This window comes from Rattus rattus, chromosome 2, assembly GCF_011064425.1.
Source record: "Rattus rattus isolate New Zealand chromosome 2, Rrattus_CSIRO_v1, whole genome shotgun sequence".
Classification (NCBI taxonomy): domain Eukaryota; kingdom Metazoa; phylum Chordata; class Mammalia; order Rodentia; family Muridae; genus Rattus; species Rattus rattus.
In genome coordinates this window covers 32807695-32832268 of record NC_046155.1, presented here as the reverse complement: position 1 = coordinate 32832268, position 24574 = coordinate 32807695, and the positions used below count along the sequence as shown (strand labels likewise).

Sequence of the window (24574 nt, the reverse complement as noted above, 5' to 3'; positions counted from 1 at the left end):
GGAGGAGAGGGAGGAGGAGAGGAGAGGAGAGGAGGAGAGAGGAGGAGGAGGAGAGGAGAGAGGAGAGGAGAGGAGAGGAGAGGAGAGAGAGAGGAGGAGGAGAGGAGAGGAGCCCAAGCCAGAGAAAGATGGAGAAAACAGTGTCAAAAGTTTGGTTTAAAGAGCACTGTTTAAGATCACCACTCCAGACTGGCTGTCACGTATCAGCTGAGGTGGTGACATGTAAACATGCCATATTCCATGTTAGTATGTCCACATACTAAAAATGGAAGGTAGCAAATAACCATGTGGATTTCAATTTTTCCTTACAATTAAAACTCAAACCACCTTTTCTTGTCCTTACCTTAAATTGGCTTAAATAAAAAGAGAAATTAGAAAGAAAAAGAAAGAAAGAAAGAAAGAAAGGAAGGAAGGAAGGAAGGAAGGAAGGAAGGAAGGAAGAAAGAAAGAAAGAAAGAAAGAAAGAAAGAGAGAGGGAGGGAGGAAGGAAGAAAAAACAAGGAAAGGAGAGGTTTCCTAAGGTGGCAACAGAAAGCAAGGAGAGGAGTGAACTCAGAAAGACAAGTTCACAGACAACTGAAGCTCTCTTCTTCACTCTACAGTGGTTTACAGAGGAAATCTTAACAGATAAAAATAACTTGGCTAAATGTTTGCCAACTATGTCAAATATTCAGTAAAAAAATTTTAAATCTTGTATTCTCTGAACATGGAGCAATAAAAAATGGGAAAAAAAACCACTCATACAAAACTGATTAACTAATGTTTCCCTTTCTCAAAATAATTGATTATTTTGCTATCAAAAGATAAGCAGTGATTATCAGAGAGCTTACATTGACAGTTCTTCATTCATGTACAACACTGCTACCGTAAAAGGTTTCACAAACTACAAATTATACAGACGTTCAGTGAAAAATACTTTAGGATCTTCAGAGGTTTACATTTTTCAAGAAAAAAAATATACATACTAAGTGTAATTCCTATCACATAACAAAAAGAAAAACATCTGCTGTTGCCAGTCTTTGATGCCCAAAATCAGATACATAGTAGCCAGGGAAGAGGGAGTACTCAGATTAAAACACTCAATTTTGCAGGTGTTTAAACTTTTGAAGTAAATAAAACAAAGAACTAACAAGCAAACACATAAAAGGGACTCTGGTGCAAACAGTGGGTAGTCTGTTATGATGCCCCTACCTGTCTTTGGGCACCTCATTTAACTTCCTAGGCCTAATTCCCTGTCTGTAAGATGAGAAGTCACTGCTAAATCACCCCTCAGGACTTTGCCAGTCTGAAAGCCTCGTTCCACATGACAAGGGAGTAAATTCATAAGCACTAACAGAGATCCACTAACGGTTGCTCTCAACTAATAAAGAGATAGTTCATTAAACTGGGAATCAAAAGCTTAGAAACTCAAGTTCCTCGCCCACCCAGTGCCAGCTCTAACTACACTAACACACAACAAAGGAGATGGCATAAGCCTAATCCCTAAATTCTAGGAGCAGGAAGTCACTACACACAGGAATGAAAAGAATTTCCTCCCTGCGCTTTGGATATGTTAAACAGGCATAAAATTCCCACTTAGGCAGAAAGTGCCTTCTAATGTCTTTCTACTTCCCTACTGGGACCTCTCTAAATCCCCAATCCTGACAGTGTGAGTCCAAAATGATTCATTTAATCAATTCCAGCTTTCAACAATTCTTGTCCTTTTTCAGTCAGCTTCTGAATGCAGCTGTTCAAAAACAGTTCTGTGGTTCTCCTATCCACCTTTTATTACCATAACCCCACCTAAGCCAGCACACCACCACCCGTGCAAAATGACTTATCTGCCATATTTCAAATACCATTATGCTATCAATCTCCTGACTTGCCATGGCCCATCCTCCCGGGTCTAATAGATAATCCCTATTGATTAGTAGAAAAGCCACAGAAATATTTCACAATCTTTAAATTGATGTTTGCAAAAAACAATAATCCTAAAACTAAAAGAAATAAAACAGAAAGTCTTGTTAGTCTCATAGGTATATAACAGGCAAGGGAGAGAAGAAGGTATCAGAAGTTAATCACAGTCCCCACATCTGGCCCTTTATAAAAGCTTCCTGTAGGGCCCCAGTTACTATATCTATTGTTCTTGCCTGACTTTCACATCAAGCTATAGGCTACTAGGACTGGAACTAGCCTTGTGAGCACTCTATCTGCCTATTTCACCATGGCTGCACCTTTCTGAATCTGAAGTCAGCAAGAGAAATAATATTGCTAACTACTGCACATGAATACTTTGAAGTCTTATCAAAACAGAAATATCATTAAAGACTGAAAGAAAAAAAGCAACATCTAGCACTCTAACAAGACACAGAAAATCCTCCATCCTTCTAGGTAACAATTCAAATAACCACTGGAAACAGAACAGAGAACACTTTTGCTTATATTTAATGAAGTCTACAGAAAATGGCTAATTGTTATTCTACCATTGCATAAAATTCTGTTATATAATTCATAGACATAGAAAATAAAAGGACCTAATAGAAAAATGGTAATTTATGTCTTTTAAAATTAAAAAAAATAATGCTCAGTATTTGGGGAAAATAAAAATGGTATTCAAAGACAAAAAGTGTTGAATGATTTGTTTTCCTTTCTCATTTTACATTGCTACTCTAAAAGTCAAAAAAAAACAACAACAACAACAAAAAAAAAAAAAAAAACAAAGGTTTCAAAATAGGTCAGTAAGTTCTAATGGACAATCCCTAAAATTCTACACTAGATAACTAAATAATGCTGCAAAACTTACTTAGGTTATACACAGAAAATATTCAAATACTATTTCAGTAAATTGATCAACAAACAATATAGGAAACAAAAGTCCATCCACCCTGGAGTCTGTCTCCATAGAAGCCATCATTAACACTAACAGCAGCTCCGTTGTGGATTACACTTCAAATTATCACATGATTATGGGCTCAAGGATGGGCGAGGCGCCAAGTCTTTTAAAGCAGATCAAGTAACAGGAATCTGTGCCAAGGCTCCTGCGCCTCTCCACCACAGAGATCCAGCAATCCTCTCTAGCAGACGTCTTCAACTGCTCTGAGGAATCCAGCTATTAAAATATATTCTTAATCTCCAACAAAGAAATAACTTTTACTTAGTTATTTTAACACAGAGACAAATAAAAAAGCATACTTACAGATTGTATATCTTGTAATGGTTTTTATGCTTTGAATCCAAAAACCTTGAAATAAATAAAAAAACCACGATTAACAAAAATGAGCTAACATTTCAAATTACATTAATACAGACTAAAACAGATTTATTTACCCTAATCTCAAATAGTATTAATAACCCGAATTCATATTCCTTCCTTCATTAATAATTACATTACAGGTTTATATAATTGGAAGTAGAGTGGTCTTTATCAAAAGTGTAATATCTGTCTTCAGTCCAATCAATTACAATCATCTTGACAAAGCAATCTTAGCAATTCCCAAGTGTGCCCAGCTCACACTGACTTCCATGAGAATCATAAGCAATCATGTAATCCCATACAAAGTTTATCAAGTATTTTTCATATGTTTACTTTCTCGAGTCCCTGACAACCATGGAAGAGATAGAATTTGCATTTTACAGGGAAGGGAAGTAAATGTCAAAGAGCCTATGAGACTTGCCCAGGGTGTAAAGCCAGTAAATGAAAAGAGTCAAACCAAGGACCACTCCTTCCGTCACCTGTGAAACCAAACGGTAATTACAGGTACCAAAGCACTTATTACATGTCAGGTATTATTTTAAGTACTTTATGTATGCAAATTTGTTTAATCTTCAGGCCTGTAACAGAAGACTCAGCAAGACATAATGGTGAAGAATTAATTATGAGACGAAAGGAAAAAAGACAGTTTCATGTAGCCCAGGCTGGTCCTGAATTCACTATGTGGTAGATAAACCTGAACTCCTGACCCTCCTTCCTCCATCCCTGGAGTGCTGGGATTACAGGTCTGTCTCACCAAAGGGTGTGTGTGTATGTGTGTGTGTGTGTGTGTGTGTGTGTGTGTGTGTGTGTGTGTGTGTGTGTGTGTGTAAATTAAAACCAAGAACTTAGATCTCTCGGACATGTAGTATGTTTCAAGCTGTGTTTTTATGAGAGTTCTATGTGTGTCTCTGCATCTAGGTGCATCCTGTGCTTTTCACTTTTGTTTGCTTTTATTTTTATTTTACTCTGTTAGTTTTTAGATACCTGTTTTCTAATAAAACAGAAAGGGTTTGAATTTGTATGGGAGGGGAGGTGGGGGAAACTGGGAGGAGTTGGGAGAGGGAAAACTGTAATCAGAATATATTGCGTGAAAAAAATCTATTTTCAATTAAAAAAAAGAAAACCAAGCAGTATGACATGATACATCTGTGTCATAGTCAGGTGCCCAAAGTGGGCACATCCTTGGAACACAGAAAATTATAAGAAAAATACAGCAAAATATTAGGAACTTTATACCTTTTAACTTCTAAGGTTTTTCTTTTTAAAAATTATCTTGAAATGGTTGGTTAGTTCTCTTTTATAAATAATTTTTTAAAGGAAACTACAACTCTGGAAATGTCAGGAAACAGGGAGAAAGTGTTCATGTAATTTTAGAGTTTACATCAGACAAGGAAGGAAATACTGGCACAGTGAGATACGATACTGATCCGTAAAACATTTCAAATGTTTCATTTCATCAACAGCCTATGAATCTACAACCCAATCTAAAAGAAGACTACAGAGAGGACTTAATTCTAAGTCCATGGGTAACTATAAACTACTCTAATTTTTTTAAACACAGAGGAAAAGGGTGTTAATTTTTAAAAGACAAAATATGAAGTCATACTTTAATGATTCAAAAAAAAAAAGGAAAGAAAACCGAACCCACTAAGTGACACGGTGCATGCATGTTACCACCACACACTTGTAAAACCAACACACAAGACACAGCTATGTCTAGAGAACTGAGTTTGCAGTCAGCAGGGGTTAGAGTCAGACAAGTCTAAAACAGCAACAGCAATCGTAGTAACAAAGTGACTTGGTAGGACTCTCTAGAATCCTCCTTTCCAATGCACAAATTATTCAAGAAAAAAAAACTTAGCTTCAGAGAGTTCACAGAGCTCAGTTCTAAAACATACATTGTCATCAAAATGGCAGGAGTACTCACAGATGAAGTCAGAGCAAAGTGAACACACACACACACACACACACACACACACACACACACACACACAAACAGTATCAACTAAAGGTCGGAGTGGGGCAACATAACAAAAAGAAACTAGAATCCATATGCTTGTGTGTTTTATAATGCTGGAAACAGGAAAAAGGCAGGACCCCTAAACCTTTTCACTTCTCTATTCTCTGTCCACGAAAAAAATGCCTATTCAGTAGTAGTAGTAGATATATTAACAACTCCTCAGAAGTAAAATGTTTTCTACTTGATAACTTAAGCAAGGCTACTTCTTGATTATTTAAGAGCTAATATATTTTTAATTATATACAATAAAGCAGAGTTAGCAATCAGTAATTCTGAGCGAAATATAACCCATCGACTTCTATGGTCGATGCATAGCTGAACCTGATGGCATAGAAGGGAAAAGCATTATACAGCTGTTTCTACAAAATGCAGTTTCCTCACAGAATTCATTAAGGGCAAAAACAATCTAAAAGAAAAAAGGTGAGAAGAAAGTCAACACACACATAAACACCAAGTATGCACACCATGCCCAACTAGATGTATAAACAAAAGAAATTAACTGTCCAGGGCTTGGGAAGCTAGACGGTCCAAGGGTACCCAAACAAACAAAACAACAGCTTTTTTATATGTAAACAGTTACAAATTTCTGAAAAGGGGATGAAGTATAAGAATTTCATAAGAAAATTTTGCAATGCTTATGCCAACACTGAGGAGATCAGAGGCAGATTATTTCTTTCCTCTTTCCTTTGCTGTTAAGACACTCAATTCTACAGAGTGGGCAGCAAGGTACAACAGTAGATTCTTCAAAGACCTCACTGGAAGACCAAAGAATTCATAGACAGGAACCAGAATACAGGTAGGGCAACAGGAGCACAGCAGGCATTTCGAGTGTTTCCAGTCAATGTCCTAAGAGGATGATAGCCCTACAGCCTCCATGTTTCCTAAGCTTCTGCTTCCCAAGACAGGAGCTTCCTGCAGAGCGTGATCCCTTTCTGCTGAACACACCTTATGTCATCTGCAACTAAAAACTCACAATTCTTTTCAAGGAGTACTTCCTGCAGTGTGTTAGTTCGGGTTAGTGAAATCACATGTGTGCCCTCTAACAGTTGGACACTATGATTTCTTAGCTAGCATGTGAGGAACGGAAGAAAGCAGCCCTTTATGGATATAATGCATCATTCAGGGAGGATAACTGTCTCAGAGAACCTGGTTACTCAGACACACTCAGCACTTCCACCACTGTCCTCTCAAGAACACAGTGAGTGACCACATTCGGCTTTTTAAGTCTGACACTCAGACAAGTGAGGAAAGGCAAGAAAACAACACTTTCCAAATAGAAACGGGCAAACCTGCCTACACAGATTTATTTGATAGAAGATAAAATACTAGACAAAAGCAGAGAGGCAATGTTCGCTAAACCTGCAAGCTCTAAGATCTTTGCCATGCACAGCCCACTCACTATTCTCTTATCCCCTCCTATCCCTAATGAACCTCCTTTCCAACTTTGATCTATTTGTGTGTATGTCTCACTGAGTTTAACTGAGGTTGTCTGTATGAGCATGAAAACTTTCTTAGGAAATAAATCTAGATAAAGTATTACCAAAAACCCACAACAAAAAAACAAAACAAAAACCCCCACAAAACAGAAAAAAAACAAAAGTAGTTACACAAGAGCAACAGGTGTTCCTCTATGACTTTGCAACTAGTTTTTTTGTTTTTTGTATGTGTGTTCTTTTTCTTTTGGAGACAGGATCTCTCACTGAACATGGAGCTAGTTGTTCTGGTTAAGCTAACTGGCCAGCAAGCCCGCAATATACAGTCCTCTTCGCCTGCTTCCTGATCACCAAGGTCACAGGAACATGCCAAGCCAACTGGCTTTTGTATGGGTTCTAAGAATGAGAACGCAGAACAGCAAGAACCAAGCCATCTCCGCTGCTGATTTTAGTTCTTACACAACAAAGACCTCTCATACAGTCACCGACAGACCTCTACAGAGACCTGCAGCCAACCTGCAAAAGCCAAGATTAATAATAAGTGCCATATATTCCAATATTGAAAATCTGTGTTCTGGTCACTAATTGCTGCTTCTGAACACACATATGTAGACAGAAAGGAAGCTGTCACCACCAACTGAAGACATCAGAGGTTTTAAATCTACACCCTTCTATTCTGTACAGGACCTCCTCCTTTTTCCTTCCTTTTGAATCTTTCAAAGAGCCCAACATTTAAAGATAATAACAATGGAGATTAATTACACATATAAGAGAATTTAATTTAGGAAGTCATTCCCTATACCCCAAAAAAGCCCAAGTCTAAAAGATCTTTAATTTTTACTATTATTTTGTGTGTTTAGGTATTCTGCTTAAATGTATGTCTGTGTACCACTTGCTTGTAGTGCCCCCAGAGTTTAGAAGAGTCTATCAGGTCATCTCAGACTGAAGCGATGACAGGCAGTTGTGAGTCCCCATGTGATTGCAGAGGATTGAACCCAGGTCCTGTGGAAGAACCACCAGTGTTCCCAACCATTCAGCCACTGCTCTAGCCCCAAAGATCTATTAAGTTTGCATGAGATATTTGCATGGGTATAGCATAGAAGACACCCAACACAGAAAACCCACCAAAAAAGCTGGGCAAACTTTACAAGACAAAATCACACATGCACACACAAGTGTGCATACTCACACCCCAAAATAAGTGTGGATTACTCAAAAAGTGAATAAATCAAAAAGTCAACAAATTGTCTCTCAGAAAAAAAACAGAAAGCAAAGATTTGTGTGGTCTTAATGATGCTCAGAAAGCTGAAGGTGTGGATAAGATAAAGGAAATGAACAGAAGTATCAATAAAGTAAAACTGAAACAGAGTTGAGTGTGGTGGCACACACCTGTACAGCATTCAGAAGGCTGAAGCAGGCAAGTGCAGTTCCTGAGTTATTAAAAAGGGATGGGGGAGAGGGAGTAACAAGATGGATAGCTCAGAAGGTAAAAAAGATTACCACCAAACCTGCAGATGACTTTGATCTCAGGAAACCCATTCAGTAACAGGAAAGAATTGTAAGTTGTCCTCTGACCTCCAAAAGTGTGGCATGGCATAGCACATCACGCCCAACACACAAAAACAAACAAATAATATAACATTTAAAATTTTAAAAGGAGAATTCCAGGCCTAGAAAGTTGCCTTAACTCTGGGGGTTCGAGCTTAGGGCCCTCAAACACACACCAAGAACAAAGCACAACAGCACATACTTGCAACCCCAACATCATGCCTATTGCCAAGGCTGCTGTTTTCCTCCGTAAGCAGACGGTAAGGTCCTGTTGCTGAAGACACCTCAGGGAGCCCAGAGAAACTGAGCGGGTGCCCAACTAGAAACTTCAGCACTACTGACAGGCATTCATGGTGCTAGAAGGTACTTTGCACACTACTGGAGGAGAAAAGTAGTCATCAATAGAACCCAGCTACAAATTCTGTGACCCACAACAGAGACCTGCATGTACACAGGCATATATATTGGTCCAATGTTGGAATAAATGTTATGGAAATAACCAACCACTTTTTTTTTTTTAACCAACCACTTTTTAAAAATTAGATTTAAAGGCCATTCCTTAAAATAGAACCCATACCTGCCACTGCTCATGCGCCTAAGAACTTAGGACTAGACAAAGTCATGGGCCTAGGGGAAAACCTATTACTACTACTATTCTATTAAAGAAACAGAAATATTGCTAACATACTGCTCTCCCCATAGATGATGCATCACTCAGCCCTCATCAGAGAACATTCTTCTTGCAGTAGATGGTTATTAACACAGAGACCCACAACTGAACAGTGTATTGAGGTTTGGTCTGTTGCTATGTATGGCAATGTTGAATTCTGTGCCAAAGATTTAGACCTCCGAGTGATTTTTCACATTTGCCAGCCTTTGTTGTGTAAAACTTGCTCCTTAATTTAAAACTGCTGGGGTTTAGTCTGTTGTTATATATTGGCTTTTTTTTGGGGGGGAGATATTTATTTATTTACATTTCAAATGCTATTCCCTTTCCCCTCTTTCTCCTCTGGAAACCCCCTATCTCATCTCCCCGCTCCCCCTGCTTCTATGAGAGTGCTCCCCCACCCACGCACTCCCACCTCCCTGCCCTGGCATTCCCCCTACCCTGGGGCATTGAGCCTTCTCAGGACCAAGGGCTTCTCCTCCCACTGATGTCCCATGCCAGATATTGGCCCTGGTTGCCTCTGGGGCAAGGAGATCCTCACACACATCAAGTGATTACAGCTTACAGCTAGGCAGAAGGGAGATAGATGAGGTTTGGGTTCCCAGGCTTGGGGTCTGAGGCAGAAGACCAGGAAAAAGAGACAGTGGAGAGGAGAGAAGACACCATGGGGTAAGTGATTCATTAACACATGGGCAAGAGGGCTGGCCAACTGGAGTTAAGAGTGGCCCAGATGACACACAAGTTATAACTTGGGGTTACTAATAAGGAAGTAGATACTAATAGCTTAGAGGGTAGATACCTGCCCGGCCTCAGTACTCATGTATATATGTATATATGGAGCTCTAGTGTTCATTAAGACTTATTATAAATAATTATAAGAACTTGTGTCTTTTATCTGGAAAGTGAGTGATCGAACAGTAACCCTCACATAAGACTAAACATATGTGTCAACACAGCATACAAAGAGACAGACTGTACAGCACTCAATTCTACATGGGATGTATATATGGAGCCCCTCTCCTCAAGGGCCAGGGATCTACTCTGAAGAGGAGGAAGATGATGGTAAGAGCTAGAGGTGGTGAATGACTCTAAGCAAACAGCACCTTCCCACACAAAGGTGATACAGAAATAACTAACTCCCAAACTGTCTCAACCTGTACAAAATCTGCTCAGGTCAACCAAGTAAAACCTCAGCACTGAATCTGAAGCAGACATAGAGCCCTGCCTCTAACCAAGAAATGATTTGCAGTTGATACCTACATAGAAACAGAAAATCAGTTTTCTCCAATACAGTGATATCAACTACATTCCAGTCAGCCCCTATGCCCAGGAGTAGTTGGCCAACATAGAATGGACTCCATGGTTTTTGAGCTTTTGTGTTTTGTTTTGTCACTTTTGTCTTACTGGTTTTTGTTGATTTTCTTTTTTCTTTTTGAGAAGGAAAGAGAAAAAGAACATGACATTTGGCAGAATGGGAAGGGGGAAAGGGTCTGGGAGAAGTTAGCAGAGGGGAAACATGATCAAAATTTATGAAAAAAATCTTAATAAAAAACAATACAGTAGTACATACTTGTAATCCTAGCCATGGCTGAAAAGTACAGTAAGTGGAATAAAATAAAAATGTATCAGAAGAAGTCAAAGGTAGATTTGAGCACAAATGTTATAGGAATAACTAATCACCTTTTGATTAGAGTTAAGGTCTGTCCCATAAGATAGAACCCATATCTAACATTGTCAAAATAAGGCCAAGGGCCTGTGGTAGAAGGGTCATGGACCCTAGGGGAACCTACGGCTATTACTTAGCTAAGTAGACCCAGCAATAGAATGACTCCTGATGACTATTGCTAAACCAATAGATACTGCACGACTCAACCCTCACCAGAGAAGCTTCCTGTGCATAGCAGTTAGGACGAAAGCCCACAACTTGTCAAGCTGCAAAGATTAAGACTTTAAAATGTTCAACTCTAAACGGTATGTATTCTGCATCAGGCCCTTCCCTTCAAGGCTCAGGGATCTATGCGGACGAGTGAACACAAAGATTGTAAGAGCCAGAGGTGGTAAGGTGACTTCAAGGAGACAGTGTTTTCCAGACACAACAGGGCAGATGCACATATGGACTCACAGCAACCCTAACAGCATGTGTAAGTCCTGTGAAAGCACAAGCCAAGCAAAGAAAAGCGAATGACCGAAGTCCTGTCCCTAGCTGAAGAGCTATTAGCATTTACTACCATGGGAGGGAAAGTCAGCTTTCTTTACTGGTATAAACCACACTCCACACCCAACACTAACTGGACCTAATTGGAGAAAGGGGGGTAGTGGTGGGGGGACGATGGGACGGGACACAGACACAACATAAAGTTGTATGGGTAGGGATCTGGGAGCTGGGGTAAGAGGATAAATATGATCAAATTCCAGAAAGCAACTTACTGAAGAAGAGTGAAGAGATTAACCACCCTGTGAGACACCACCAACCGGGCTAATTTAGGGATCTTGAGGGTTCCAGAAAAATAATTATGTTAAGAAGTATAATCAAAAACTCAAATTTGATAAAAGATAAAATACAAAGAGCCCGTGGCTCAATGAATCACAAGTCACAAAAACTCAGAGACTTACTAATACAGATTACAATCAACCATCGAAAGACAAAGACAGGCTGGGGATATGTCTCATTGATAGGAGAGTTTGCCTAACACACAGAGCGCTGGGAACCTGCCCCCAGCTCTCCATAAACCTTCTATGGTGGTGCACTCCTGAAAGCACAGCACTAGCCAAGGGGAAGCAGGAGGATCAAAAGTTCCAGTACATCCTTGCGTATATTAAAGCACTCCAGGCCAGCCTGTACTGTGTGAGACTCTCTGATTAGAAAGACCCACAGTCTCAAATACAGAGAGAAGCAATTTGTCACAAACAAAGGAGCCTTGGTATTGACAGATTTTTTTTCCCTCTCAAAAATCTGGAAGAAGAAAAGTAAGAATTTAACAAGATTGAAAGTCCTAGAAGATAAAAAAATATCCAACAAAACTGTTCTTTAAAATGAGAAATAAGGGTTGGGGATTTAGCTCAGTGGTAGAGCGCTTGCCTAGGAAGCGCAAGGCCCTGGGTTCAGTCCCCAGCTCCGAAAAAAGAACCAAAAAAAAAAAAAAAAAAAAAGAGAAATAAATTGAAATATTCTCAGAGAAACAAGAGTCATGAAAACATAAAAGAAATGCTACAGATGGCCCTTCAAGTAGGAATGAGAACATCCAGTGCACTAAAGTTTAACAAAGAGTGACATATCCTCAGATGACGCTTACACTACATACACTGCTTCCATATGCTTGCCTGAAACTTTGGACAGCGACAAACTGTATGTACATTTTCCCCTATACATATGTATCAATGAAGTTTAATAAATTAAGCAAGGTAAAACATTAACAACAGTAATATTAAAACATAACAATTTTAACACTATTAATATAATGAAAGTTATATAAATATGGTACTTCTCTCAAAAGAGGAATGGTAAATGGTATATTTGAACTACTGTTAACCACACCTAACCTAAATCCTATTAAAGGTAACTATAGCAACCTGAAGCTACAGTATGAAAGAGATCTCTGAGAAATGACAATTATAATAATAATCATGAAATCTAACAGTAGTCTAATTTTAGTTTGTAATTTCCCATTTTATTTTCCAAATGATTTTAGACATGGTATTTTTAAAAATCCAATTATTAGATTATGTTTATATGGCATAAAAATACAACTTTGTGATTTTTTTAAAAAGCTAATGTGAAGTAAGGATGGCACTGTACAGGAGCCAAGGCTTGATGCTACTAAGGTAAACTGGTACAAATTAAAACCAAACCATTATGACTTTAGGATGCTAAATGTAATCTATAACAACCACAGGGAAAATAGCGCCAGGATAAAAACTCTGAGAAATTAAAACATTTCATTATAAAACATCAAATGAATACAAAACACATTCATTCAGGCCAATCAGAAGTAAACAGCAAAATGTAGGACGTTAACACTCCCTGTGTCATCATTAAGTGTGAGTTAAGCCACCCAACCAAAAGACAGACGCTGGCAGGAAGCATACAAAAGACACAATCCAACAACATGCAGAAGAACACTTTTTAAATTTGCAGGCATACGCAGATTAAGAGGGCAAGAAAAAAAATCTATGTAATAATCAAGAGTGAAATTAGTATAAAAATACATTAGATATAAAGTATGAGATAAATAAACATTAATAACAGTATGAATGCAGCAAGAAAATCCTAGTAATGGTAAGCATTTAGGCACCGTAAGACACCATCCAAACATACGAAGCGCTTGGTGCAGAGGCACACCTCTACACTCCCAGCACTTGGGTGCGGCACAAGGATCAAGTGTTCAAAGCCAGCCCAGACTACATAAGACACTGTCCTAACAAAAACAAAAATAAACCCAATACATAAAGCAAGATTTAACAGAACGAAAATAAATAATTGGGGTTGGGGATTTAGCTCAGTGGTAGAGCGCTTGCCTAGGAAGCGCAAGGCCCTGGGTTCGGTCCCTAGCTCCGAAAAAAAGAACCAAAAAAAAAAAAAAAATAATAATAATAATAATAATAATAATTCTAAAGTAATAATTAAACACTTTAATATACATGACACTTCAACACAATAGTAGACAGACAAGAAAAAGTGGGGTTTGCCCAGTAAACCAAGTCAGCCTAAAACACTCACACATTTGCTCAGCAACAGAAAACATACCAGCTTCTAGACAGACTGTATGTCCAACAGTCACACCAGCTTCTAGACAGACTGTATGTCCAACAGTCATACCAGCTTCTAGACAGACTGTATGTCCAACAGTCATACCAGCTTCTAGACAGACTGTATGTCCAACAGTCACACCAGCTTCTAGACAGACTGTATGTCCAGTCATACCAGCTTCTAGACAGACTGTATGTCCAACAGTCATACCAGCTTCTAGACAGACTGTATGTCCAACAGTCACACCAGCTTCTAGACAGACTGTATGTCCAACAGTCACACCAGCTTCTAGACAGACTGTATGTCCAACAGTCATACCAGCTTCTAGACAGACTGTATGTCCAACAGTCATACCAGCTTCTAGACAGACTGTATGTCCAACAGTCACACCAGCTTCTAGACAGACTGTATGTCCAACAGTCACACCAGCTTCTAGACAGACTGTATGTCATACCAGCTTCTAGACAGACTCACACCCAGCTTCTAGACAGACTGTATGTCCAACAGTCATACCAGCTTCTAGACAGACTGTATGTCCAACAGTCATACCAGCTTCTAGACAGACTGTATGTCCAACAGTCACACCAGCTTCTAGACAGACTGTATGTCCAACAGTCACACCAGCTTCTAGACAGACTGTATGTCCAACAGTCATACCAGCTTCTAGACAGACTGTATGTTCAACAGTCACACCAGCTTCTAGACAGACTGTATGTCCAACAGTCACACCAGCTTCTAGACAGACTGTATGTCCAACAGTCATACCAGCTTCTCGATAGACTGTATGTTCAGACACACGTGAACTCCATTAGCTTAAAAAAAAAAAACTAGGGTTGGGGATTTAGCTCAGTGGTAGAGCACTTGCCTAGCAAGCACAAGGCCCTGGGTTCAGTCCCCAACTCCGAAAAAAAGAAAAAAGAAAAAAAAAATTAAAAAAAAAAAACAAAAACAAAAACTAGACATCAAGTCAGGAATAAATACAAATAAATAAACATCAAGTATTTTCCTTCCTACCACAGAATATTGGAAACCAGTAGAAGAAAAAATAAAAGTTTTCGGTCATTTGTTCTTCATGATTCCTGTTAACTGGAGACCAGAATACTATGATGATCCTATGGTGTATTTCAGAAAAGTATTAGAGACTACAAGTACTGTTTTTTAAGCTTTTACAATTTTTATTCTATGTGAATTAGTATTTTGACTTCGTGTGTGTGTGTGTGTGTGTGTGTGTGTGTAGAGAGAGAGAGACAGAGACAGAGAGAACATGCCAGAGAGGGCATCAGATAGATCCATGGAACTGGAATTACTGACAGTTCTGAGCAACTATGTGGGTCCTAGGAACCAAACCCAGGGCTCTGCAAGAGGAGCCAGTTTGCCTAACCTCTTAATACAGTTCCTCACACTGCGGTGACCTCAATCACAAAGTTCAAAGTTATTTTTGTTGCCACTATTATGAATTGTAAATATCTGTGTTTTCCGATAGTCAGTCAACACATATCCACAAAGGGGTCACAACCCACAGGTTGAGAACTACTGCTCTGAGGTATCTCTCCAGCCCCTTATAGTATATTTTCAGTTTTACAATAATCTACTAAGTACCAAAACCATTCTGTATGTGTACTAATAAAGCATAAATACTGGGTTTATATAGTCAGTTATAGTCTGTGGTGACTCGAATAAGATTGGACCAGAGACTGGCACTATTAGGAGGTATGGCCTTGTTGAAGGAAGTGTGTCTCTGTGGAGTTGAGCTTTAAGACCCTCTCTTAGCTGAGGACAGTCTGCTCCTGGCTTCCTTTGGATGAAGATGTAGAAACCTCAACTCCTTCTCTAGCACCATGCCTGCCTGGACACCACCATGCTTCCTGCCATGATGATAATAGACCTCTGAAACCTCTAGAGCCTCACTTCCTCAGTTCGAATCATTCTCAGCAACAAAGATTTCCATATTCCTACTAGGACAGCCTATTAAGCCCCACTTAAAGCATTCCATTGCTTTCCAAATCCAAAGTTCCAAAATTCACATTCTTCCAAACAAAAGCATGGTCAAACCTATCACAGTAATACCCCAGACCCTGGTACCAACTTCTTAGTTAGGTCTCCATTGCTGTGAAAAGACACCTAGATTTTGTCCTTTGATGTACAGGAAAACAAAGATATTATAGAAAGCAGCTTTGAGTATTGCACAGCGGTAAAGCACCTAATAATGACCTTGAGTTCAACCTCCAGAACTGCACCCCTCACCCGATAAAAAAAGCTTTTTAAAAATTGAACTTTGGGGTTGGGGATTTAGCTCAGTGGTAGAGCGCTTGCCTAGGAAGCGTAGGGCCCTGGGTTCGGTCCCCAGCTCCGAAAAAAAAGAACCAAAAAAGAAAAAAAAAAAAAAAAATTGAACTTCTGCTGGGCAGATCACCACATAATTATACACTGAACACTTGCCTCTGTTACATCTACATTTTCCTGAGTCACTAGGAGCAGAACACAAGATAAACTCCTTAAATACATGATGCACCAGTCTGTTCAGGATTGCTTAGATTTAAAAACACAGAACTTTCATACTATCCTAAGAGACAATGTAGAAACACAAATCAAGCCAAGTGGTCGTGATACACACCTTTAATCCCAGCACTCAGGAATCAGAGGCTGGCAGATCTCTGAATTTGAAGCCAGCCTGATCTACAGAGTGAGTTCCAGGACAGCCAGGGTTAGGAGAAACCCTATCTTGAAGAGCAAAATAACAACAAAAAAAGCAAAGAGTAATAACGTATCAGAACAAAACATGGTTTTATAGCACCCCTGTTAGTTGCAAAAGAAAGAGGGAAAAAAAGGAAGCAGTTAAGAGGAAGAAGGGGCTGGAGAGATGGCTCAGTGGTTAAGAGCACTGACTGCTCTTCCAGAGGTCCTGAGTTCAAATCCCAGCAACTACATGGTAGCTCACAACCATCTGTAATGGGATCTGATGCCCTCTTCTGGTGTGTCTGAAGACAGCTACAGTGTATTCATATATAATAAATAAATAAATCTTTAAAAAAAAAAAAGAGGAAGAAGAAAAACAACTACCGCAGAAGCCCCCACAGTCCCTCCTGCCCTGCTGCCAGCTCACTCCTTAGCTTAAGCAAATCACCTGTAATTAGAAAGCCAGTCCCAACTCCAGCTGCCCCTCCATTCCACTGTTTATGTGAATCCCAGATCGCAAATGGAGAAGCTAAAGCTAAACATTTTTCTCAAATTTTGTAGATCAACTATGAAATTTTACTTATCATGACATACTACTGTAATTTTCCACGTGCATAGGAAAATTTAAGCATGAAGACATTTGCAATTTAAGTTTACCTCATTCCACATAATGATACAGTATAATAACAAAGAATAAGTTTTATATAATATTTGTTTGGGGAAAATATAAGAAAAATGTGGAATTAGATAAAATAAAAATATTTTAAAATATCTTTTGGACACCCTAGAATAGAAAGATTAACTGCAAAAAGTTTTTTTACTAATAGAAAAGCAAAGCTGTTATAGTCTCAATCTGAAATTCCCCTCCAGGCCCAGTGGTGGAGCCTTTTAGAAATGAAATCTGGCTGATCAGTCACTAGGAACAGAGAGATTTCTCTGGTTCCTGCTTCTTTCCACAAACATAAGGAGTTACTGCCAAACAGTCCCTCCCCAAACTCAGGACATCATAGATGAAGGAATGGAGTGCCTCTGCCCTCCCTCCTTAGCCGCCACTGCCAGAACTCCTCAAACCATGAGGCAAAGGAAACCTCTCTTACATTACCCGCTTCTTCCAGGGCATCCGGTGATATGAAGATGAAATACTGGTACTGAGATGTTATCAACTTTAAAGCCAAAGGAAGCACTATTGATTATAACTAAAATCACCAATAGAGTATGAACAACCTGAGGGAATCAGTTATTTAGATAGCAGACACAATTGTTCTCTGGTGCAGGCACTCCTAAAAGTCATTTTAACTAATCATTTGGTGATGCCTTTGATCCAAGCCCTCAAAGGCAGAGGCAGAATAGAGTTCAAAACAAGCCAGGTCTACCTAAGGACTTCCAGGCTTGCCAAGGTTACTCACTCAGTTCAGACCCTATCTCACAAAAAAGAGAAAAGCAGCAAAGAAACAAACATCACAAAAAACTATTGGTAGTCGTTTTAGTTTGTAGAAAACTAAACCAAGCTAAGTTTCCAACACAACATATTTTTGGCTAAGTTACTATAGTTTAAGGTCTAATGACCAGGGGTAAATGTCTAGAAACTGGAATTGTAACCTGAAAGATAATTTAATCCCTCTTACTAATTCATACTTAACAGAGACCAATATAAAGTTAGCACGCCAGATGAGTCAAAAAACATTACATGACCAGAAAAGGTCCCCTCTACTCAAAGTACTTGGCCCTTTTCAATACAGCTGAAGCACTAATTTGATTTGGTTAAATTGGTCCTTGGCTGAATATAAAATTGATGTGAAATAGGGTATCTTACCAGGAATAACATGTAAGCCATAAACAATTCTGCACAAAAGTAGAAAATAATTATCTGGTAACCTGTATTTGGCCAAACTGCCACTTACCAACAAACTGACACTCTGCAACTTTCAATTCAAAAATGTCCTCTCTTACTTTTCTCTGTGGCCTATTCCATTTTCTCTGCATTATCAGACTATCTAGCTGCTGTTCTGTGGGCCTGCCATGCTGAGTACCCTTCCACTGTGTTCTACCCAATTATGAGTTGAAGGCTTTTGAAAAGCTACCTCTGACAGTATAACCTGAAGTTTAATGGAAACTACGAAGCAGTACAGGGGTTTGGGGGTTTGTTCTGGTACTTTTATAGATGGTGAAACTTAAACCTGAACAAAACATAAATAACACCATAATTACCTAAACGAGCACAACTTAATACAGTAAAAATTAACCACTTAGAAAGTTGACAACGGTCATCTAAAGATGTAAAATCATGTAGTACTACAAAAAGCATCCTACATTTGCATGACGCTCTGTAAGTTATGAAGTGCTTTCCCACCTATTTAAATGTGCATAATCACAGAGTAGTTAAAAGTCCCAGGAAAAATAATCACTTTATGAATAAAAAGAAAATAATCCAGAATTTTAACTTTTAAATTCATTAAAGTCCTTCAGAACCAGCATAGCAAATATAGCAAGACTCAGTATTAATGAATTATTAAAATTCTATTATAGTTTGTAACAAAAATTTACATTTACTCATACAAATGCATTTTTATTCTGAAATTAGAAAACATATTAAGGCTAATTTGCCAAATAAGCAATTTCATATGTTCTTAGGTCATAATATATTTTTAAGTGGGCCTTGAGAAACACTTTTCTGAACTAAGTGACAATTACACTTGGAAATTTTGTAAAATTATGAGACTTCATTAAGTCTTTCAAATGTCCAACAAGTCCCTCTATGATTATTGTATTAAACACTACTACAGGTTTAAGTTCTACATAAAAACACATCAGTCACCCATGCCTCAGTGTGAATAACTAAACAAAGCTCAAGCAAGGCCTAACCCAAATGTAAAATAAAACCTTATACTGTAATAGCAGCCAGGGACTAACCTGGTAAAAGGCATCTTATGAAATACAAAAAAAAAAAAAAAAAATCATGACATAAACAAATATGATTACATATGAAGTCAGTTCGTATCCGGTGAACTGATCAGCTGAGAGCTATCAGATGCTTTAGGTTAAAACTTTTAGAGTATTACCAAAACAAAACAAAGTCTACATCATAATGCAAATACTGTTCTGTGTGTTAGGAATCTTTTCTAAATAAAACACATTGATATAATTTATTAATATATGAAATAGAAAATCAGAAGTGCTTACCTTACTACATCATCAATATTGTTCCTGTATACACCTTCAAGTCTTTCTGCAGGAAATCCCATAGCAATAATATTTGGATAAATATCTGTATTATTAAGTTAAGGAAATACCTAGAATATACAATGATACAAGTATGCATACATTTGGAAACATTAGCTATTATATAAAAGGTTGTCAATGTACTTGTCTGTTCCTTGAGCTATATAACCTGGACAAGTCACTCACCACCCTTAGACTAAGTTCCTACTCCACAGTGTTTCAGCTGGAGGTGATAACCTCAAGTCCTTGACACCTGTGACGTCCATAATGCCTGACTGAGGTTGAAGCCTAGCTGCTTTCTTCTCATCGATGTAACTAATACTTAGCATGCCCATTAGTTTCAATTGTGTTACACATCAATTAATATAAAAACCCATCTCTATATTCAGGAAGTTTATCTCCAATTAACTAAAAATCTACACTTGCAGGAACTGTGCCTGTCTCTCTAGTCCTCATTTGTTCTGGGGCTCAGTCAATTCTCTCTCATCTCATAATTACCTACAAGCCTTTTCACATCAACCATACCAAGCTGCCTCCCTTAGAAACGACCACTAAAGATCTCTGCCTGCGTACTCTGGGTGCACTTACCTTCCACATGTCACTCGGTAACCCATCTCCGAGCCACTGAGAAGACACTACAGAGGCAGCTCGTCATCTGAGATAGCCAAATACCTTTCCACCCCAACGCACAAGCCCTCAGGTAAAAAGGTTAACTGACAGGAAGGAACAATAGAGATGGACAGGAGAAGTGACACCATGCAAGAATGAATAAGACAAGTTAAAAAGTCTGTAGGACAGGACTGAGCACCTTCAGCAAGTCAAGTTACAGCTTTGAGGTTCCTAATGCCTTAAGTGCATGTGTCTAAACACATATAGACTTTAATAACATCTTAGTAACAAGTTTTCTCACTGTAAGAATACATAAATCCATCTCAGCCAAAGAAATAGAAAAGTTTCAAATAAAATGATTATCATTTAAATGTCACAAACATTATCTGTCTGGAGTTTTCAATAAAGATTGACTCGTATTGCAAAACATTCAATTTTTTGAGCACCAACTTAAGAAAAATGGGAAATACAAGCAAAAGATTGAGTCACCCCAGGGATAATTATCACTACTCTGAAATCCCCACCCAAAACATTATGAATCAATTTTGGCCAAAATATTAATTCAGAAATTAGAATAAATAGCTCAGTGACAGAGGGCTGTGCCTGGCGTGTGCAGAGAATCCTTGGTTCTACCCAACACACACAAAGAATAAACATATACACAGGTACGCATACAGACACTTCAGGATTCAAACAATCCATCATGCTTTACTGAGCAATGCAATTAAGAACTGAATTTTATTACAAGAAAAAACATGATTACTATTTCCTGTGAAATGTGGCCATTCTATGTAGAACTAACTTCAAATTTAGCTTTGTGCTGTATTTATAAACCAAACAAATTGGTAAAAGATTGAGTTAATTTTCTTACCTCTCTTGTGTTGTTGCTGCTAACCCCAGTGCTACCTCTGAGCACTACCACCAGCTTAGCTACCTTCCTCCAGAAAGGCAGGCACACAGACTGACTGTGGCACTCAAAAGATGATTTCAGAGGGAGCGATTAGGTCTATGGAAGTATGTATGAAGTATAAGGCATCACCAAGTGAGTCTCATGTTGGGTAGTGCTCACAAGAGTCTTACCAAACACTGGTGACAGAAGAAAACACATAGGTGTTTGGAGAGATGACCCAGCAGGTAAATATACTTGCCCTCTTACAGAAAGAGGATCAGGTTTGGTTCCCAGCACCCACATCGAAGCTTATAACCATCTGTAACTCCAGTTCCAGCAGTTCTTCTGGTCTCTGTGAGTACCAGACATGTATCTGGGGAAGAGACATGTTTGCAGGCATAACACTTATACACATAAAAAATAAAATTTATATTAGAAAAGATATACTTAAGTGGACAGAATGGTCCAAGGCGAGCACTGCAGGGGAGAGACAGATGCAACTTACAAAGACACACAGAAAGGATAGGATTTACAAAAAAACAGACACAGGTTTAGGGATGCCATGGGAAGTAGTTCACTTTAATCAGGCATATATACATAATGGAGTCAGAGTCAAGAACAAGGGAGCTCTCTCTGCAGAGAACATCCTGACCGTGGCCTGTCAAGTCAGCAGACATCAAGGCCTACCTGCATTTACCATCTATGGAATTCCTTCCCTTACTACCTGCCAGTGCTTTTACCCAGTGGCACTGAAAGCTCACATGTCACATATTACAAAGAATAATGCTTAAGGAAGAAAGGGGAAGAGGAGGGGAGGGGGAAGGGAGGGAAGGAAAGAAGGAAGAGTACAGGAAGGGGAGGAGAAGGGATTGGAGAAAAAGGAAAGAAAAACAGGACTAGAGGGGCTCTAACACGACATGAGTGAACAGCAGCGGGTGGTGGCTCCCACCTTAATCACAGCACTCTAGAGACAGAGGCAGGCGGTGTTCTGAGCGTGAGGCCATCCTGTTGTAGAGAGTGAAGCTCAGGACAGCCAAGTCTACACAGAGAAACCCTGTCTTGATAGTCAGGCAGGCAGGCAGGCAGACAGACAGAATACAGACTATGTATATGTTTAATAGGTCCCAGACCCTAGTCTAACCATGGAACGAATCTTTCCATTTCCTATAGAACACCAACTTTGCACCATACAGCTGGTGACTTGAGATAAATCTCTCAATCTCTGAGCTTCATTATGCTAGTTTCATTCTCGTGTAAAATAACAGAACTTTGTTCATTAACTTCCTTGCTAAATGATTTGAGTAAGAAATCTGAAAATATCTTTAGATGTATAAAACTGCAATGGGCTCTGTAGCTGTAACTAAGGTTACTATAATTAGAGTTCTTCACGTCAGGTGTTGGGGCACAAATCTACAATCCCAGCACTTGAGAGGAAGTAAGTTCCAAGCCAACCTGGTCTACATAGCAAGTCCCAGGCCAGTCAGCCAGAGGAATAAAACCTTGTCTCAGTTAAAACACAACAGGAAACAAGCAAAAACCCTGCAAATAACTGTACTCATGGCACGTGCCAGATGCCAGCAATCCCAGCACTTAGGAAGTGGAAACCAGAGGGTGGCAAGTTGAAGGCCAATCTGAATATGCAAGCCCTGTGTGCAAACATTAACTGATAACTGAGTACTGATAGTTTTTCTACTTAAAAACAATACTATACATTGGTGCACTAAAATACAACTATAAAACATGTATGCTTTCATTCTACTCCAGCAATATAGTTGAGGAAAATAAGCCACACAAGAAAGGATAGTCTACAAAGACTCAGAAGTACAGAAGCAAACCACGGCAGTGAGCATGACTGATAAAACAGTCATTATCAACAGCTTTAAAAATATTAGGCCAGGTACAGTGGCTCACACGGGTAATCCCATCACCTGGGGACAGAAGCAGACAGATTTGAGTTTCAAAGCCAGCCTTGTCTACATAAGAGCTCTAGGCAGAATGTCCAAAGAAAATCACAAATAAATAAAAATAGATTAAAACTCCACTTGTGAAAAGACAACCATGTCAAACACTGACCATAACTATGCAGTAACAGCATACATATGTAAACACAGTTGACTAACATAATTTCCTGTGACAAACTTTTCTTAAGAGAGGTGTTTTAGCCGGAACTAGTCTGCAACTTGCCAGGAGGAAAGCTAAAACTCCTCTTGTTCCTCCTGTCTCCCCTAAACATTTTTTAAACAGAATCAACCTGGCATGGTGGTACGTGACTATAATGCCAACTACTTGGGAGGGTGAGACTGGAAGATCGAAAGTTCTAGGCCTCCTAGGCTACATATCTGTTCAAGACTAGCCTGAGTCAGTGAAGGAAGAAAACTTGACTCAAAACTAAAGTAAGGAAGGAACGGTTTCTTAGCTCCAGGGTGGAGCGTTCTGCATTACACATGTAAGTCTCTGGGTATCCCCAGCACATTTTTTCCATTGAATCCTTAAGTTTCAGAATCTTTTAAAAAGTAGTTCCAATCTTATATACATACGGATATGAATAAACTCAATGAAAAAAAAACATTCAATTTTTCAATGAATAAAGTATTCTGAATTTCAACTAGGTTTAACTTATCAAGTCCCTTATAAAGTCAGCAACTCCAAAATCCAAAGTAAAGCTTATTGGGCGTGCTTACTGATGGCCCACTTATTAGTCATCCCTACCAGTTATCCACCAAGCTCTTCTTCCTACAGGTTAATTATGAAATAATGTACCTATATGTTCGAGCCTACATACGTGATCCTCTAAATCGTTTAATTTCTAATGAGTTTATAAAACAATTAGCTTCTTCTTCCTAGGTCTCTGGAAAATATCAAAAGATTTGTTTCTTGTTTCAGAGCTCCTCTGCAATTAAACTACATCCATGTACACATGTACATGTGCACACACATGTACACACATCCATGCACAATGCTGTCTCTGGTTTTCTTGCCACTAAAAAAAAAAAATCTAAGATTGACCACTAATGACAAATCAAGCAAAATATGAATACAACTTCTCTAACAGCCTTCAAAAGTGCAGAAGCACAAAATGCATGAGGCACATTAAGATCTGTATGAGAACTAAGCCAAACCAAAACTCCAAATTATCTACAGAAAAATCACAATGGTACATACAAAAGATTATAAAAGTTAAAGCAGTAACTGACCCAACATTAGCATAAAGTTCATAAGAGATATCTCTAAGGCTCTAATCTTTATTATTTGCCGTTAGACTCCTAAGTTACTCCTGCAATAGGCTGCTTAGAAACAAAACAAATCACTAAGTTTTAGCTACTTTACGCTCATGCAAAAGACATTACAACAGGAAAGACATGCCAATGTGCTGGAAGGATGGACCAGTAACTCAAGAACAAAGTCCCTGTCACACTTAGTGCCAATTCATTTGGTAGTAGCTGGACCTTGGGGGGAAAAAAAGACCCAAAACATTCACCTGCAGTGGCTTTGCAAGTTCAACACTGAGAATGCAGAGATTCAAGGTCCATTCCA

At 38.9% G+C, this 24574-nt stretch overlaps 1 protein-coding gene across 1 annotated transcript in view; it reads right to left on the bottom strand.

Annotated features, from left to right (window-relative positions):
- Pten (phosphatase and tensin homolog) overlaps positions 1-24574 on the bottom strand; it is a gene marked incomplete at its 5' end in the record, with an annotated part of 71352 nt that overhangs the window by 33139 nt on the left and 13639 nt on the right. The window contains 2 exons of the mRNA XM_032891811.1: positions 3176-3220; positions 19504-19588. Coding sequence (XP_032747702.1) covers positions 3176-3220; positions 19504-19588 — 130 coding nt within the window. The remainder of the gene's footprint in view (positions 1-3175; positions 3221-19503; positions 19589-24574) is intronic.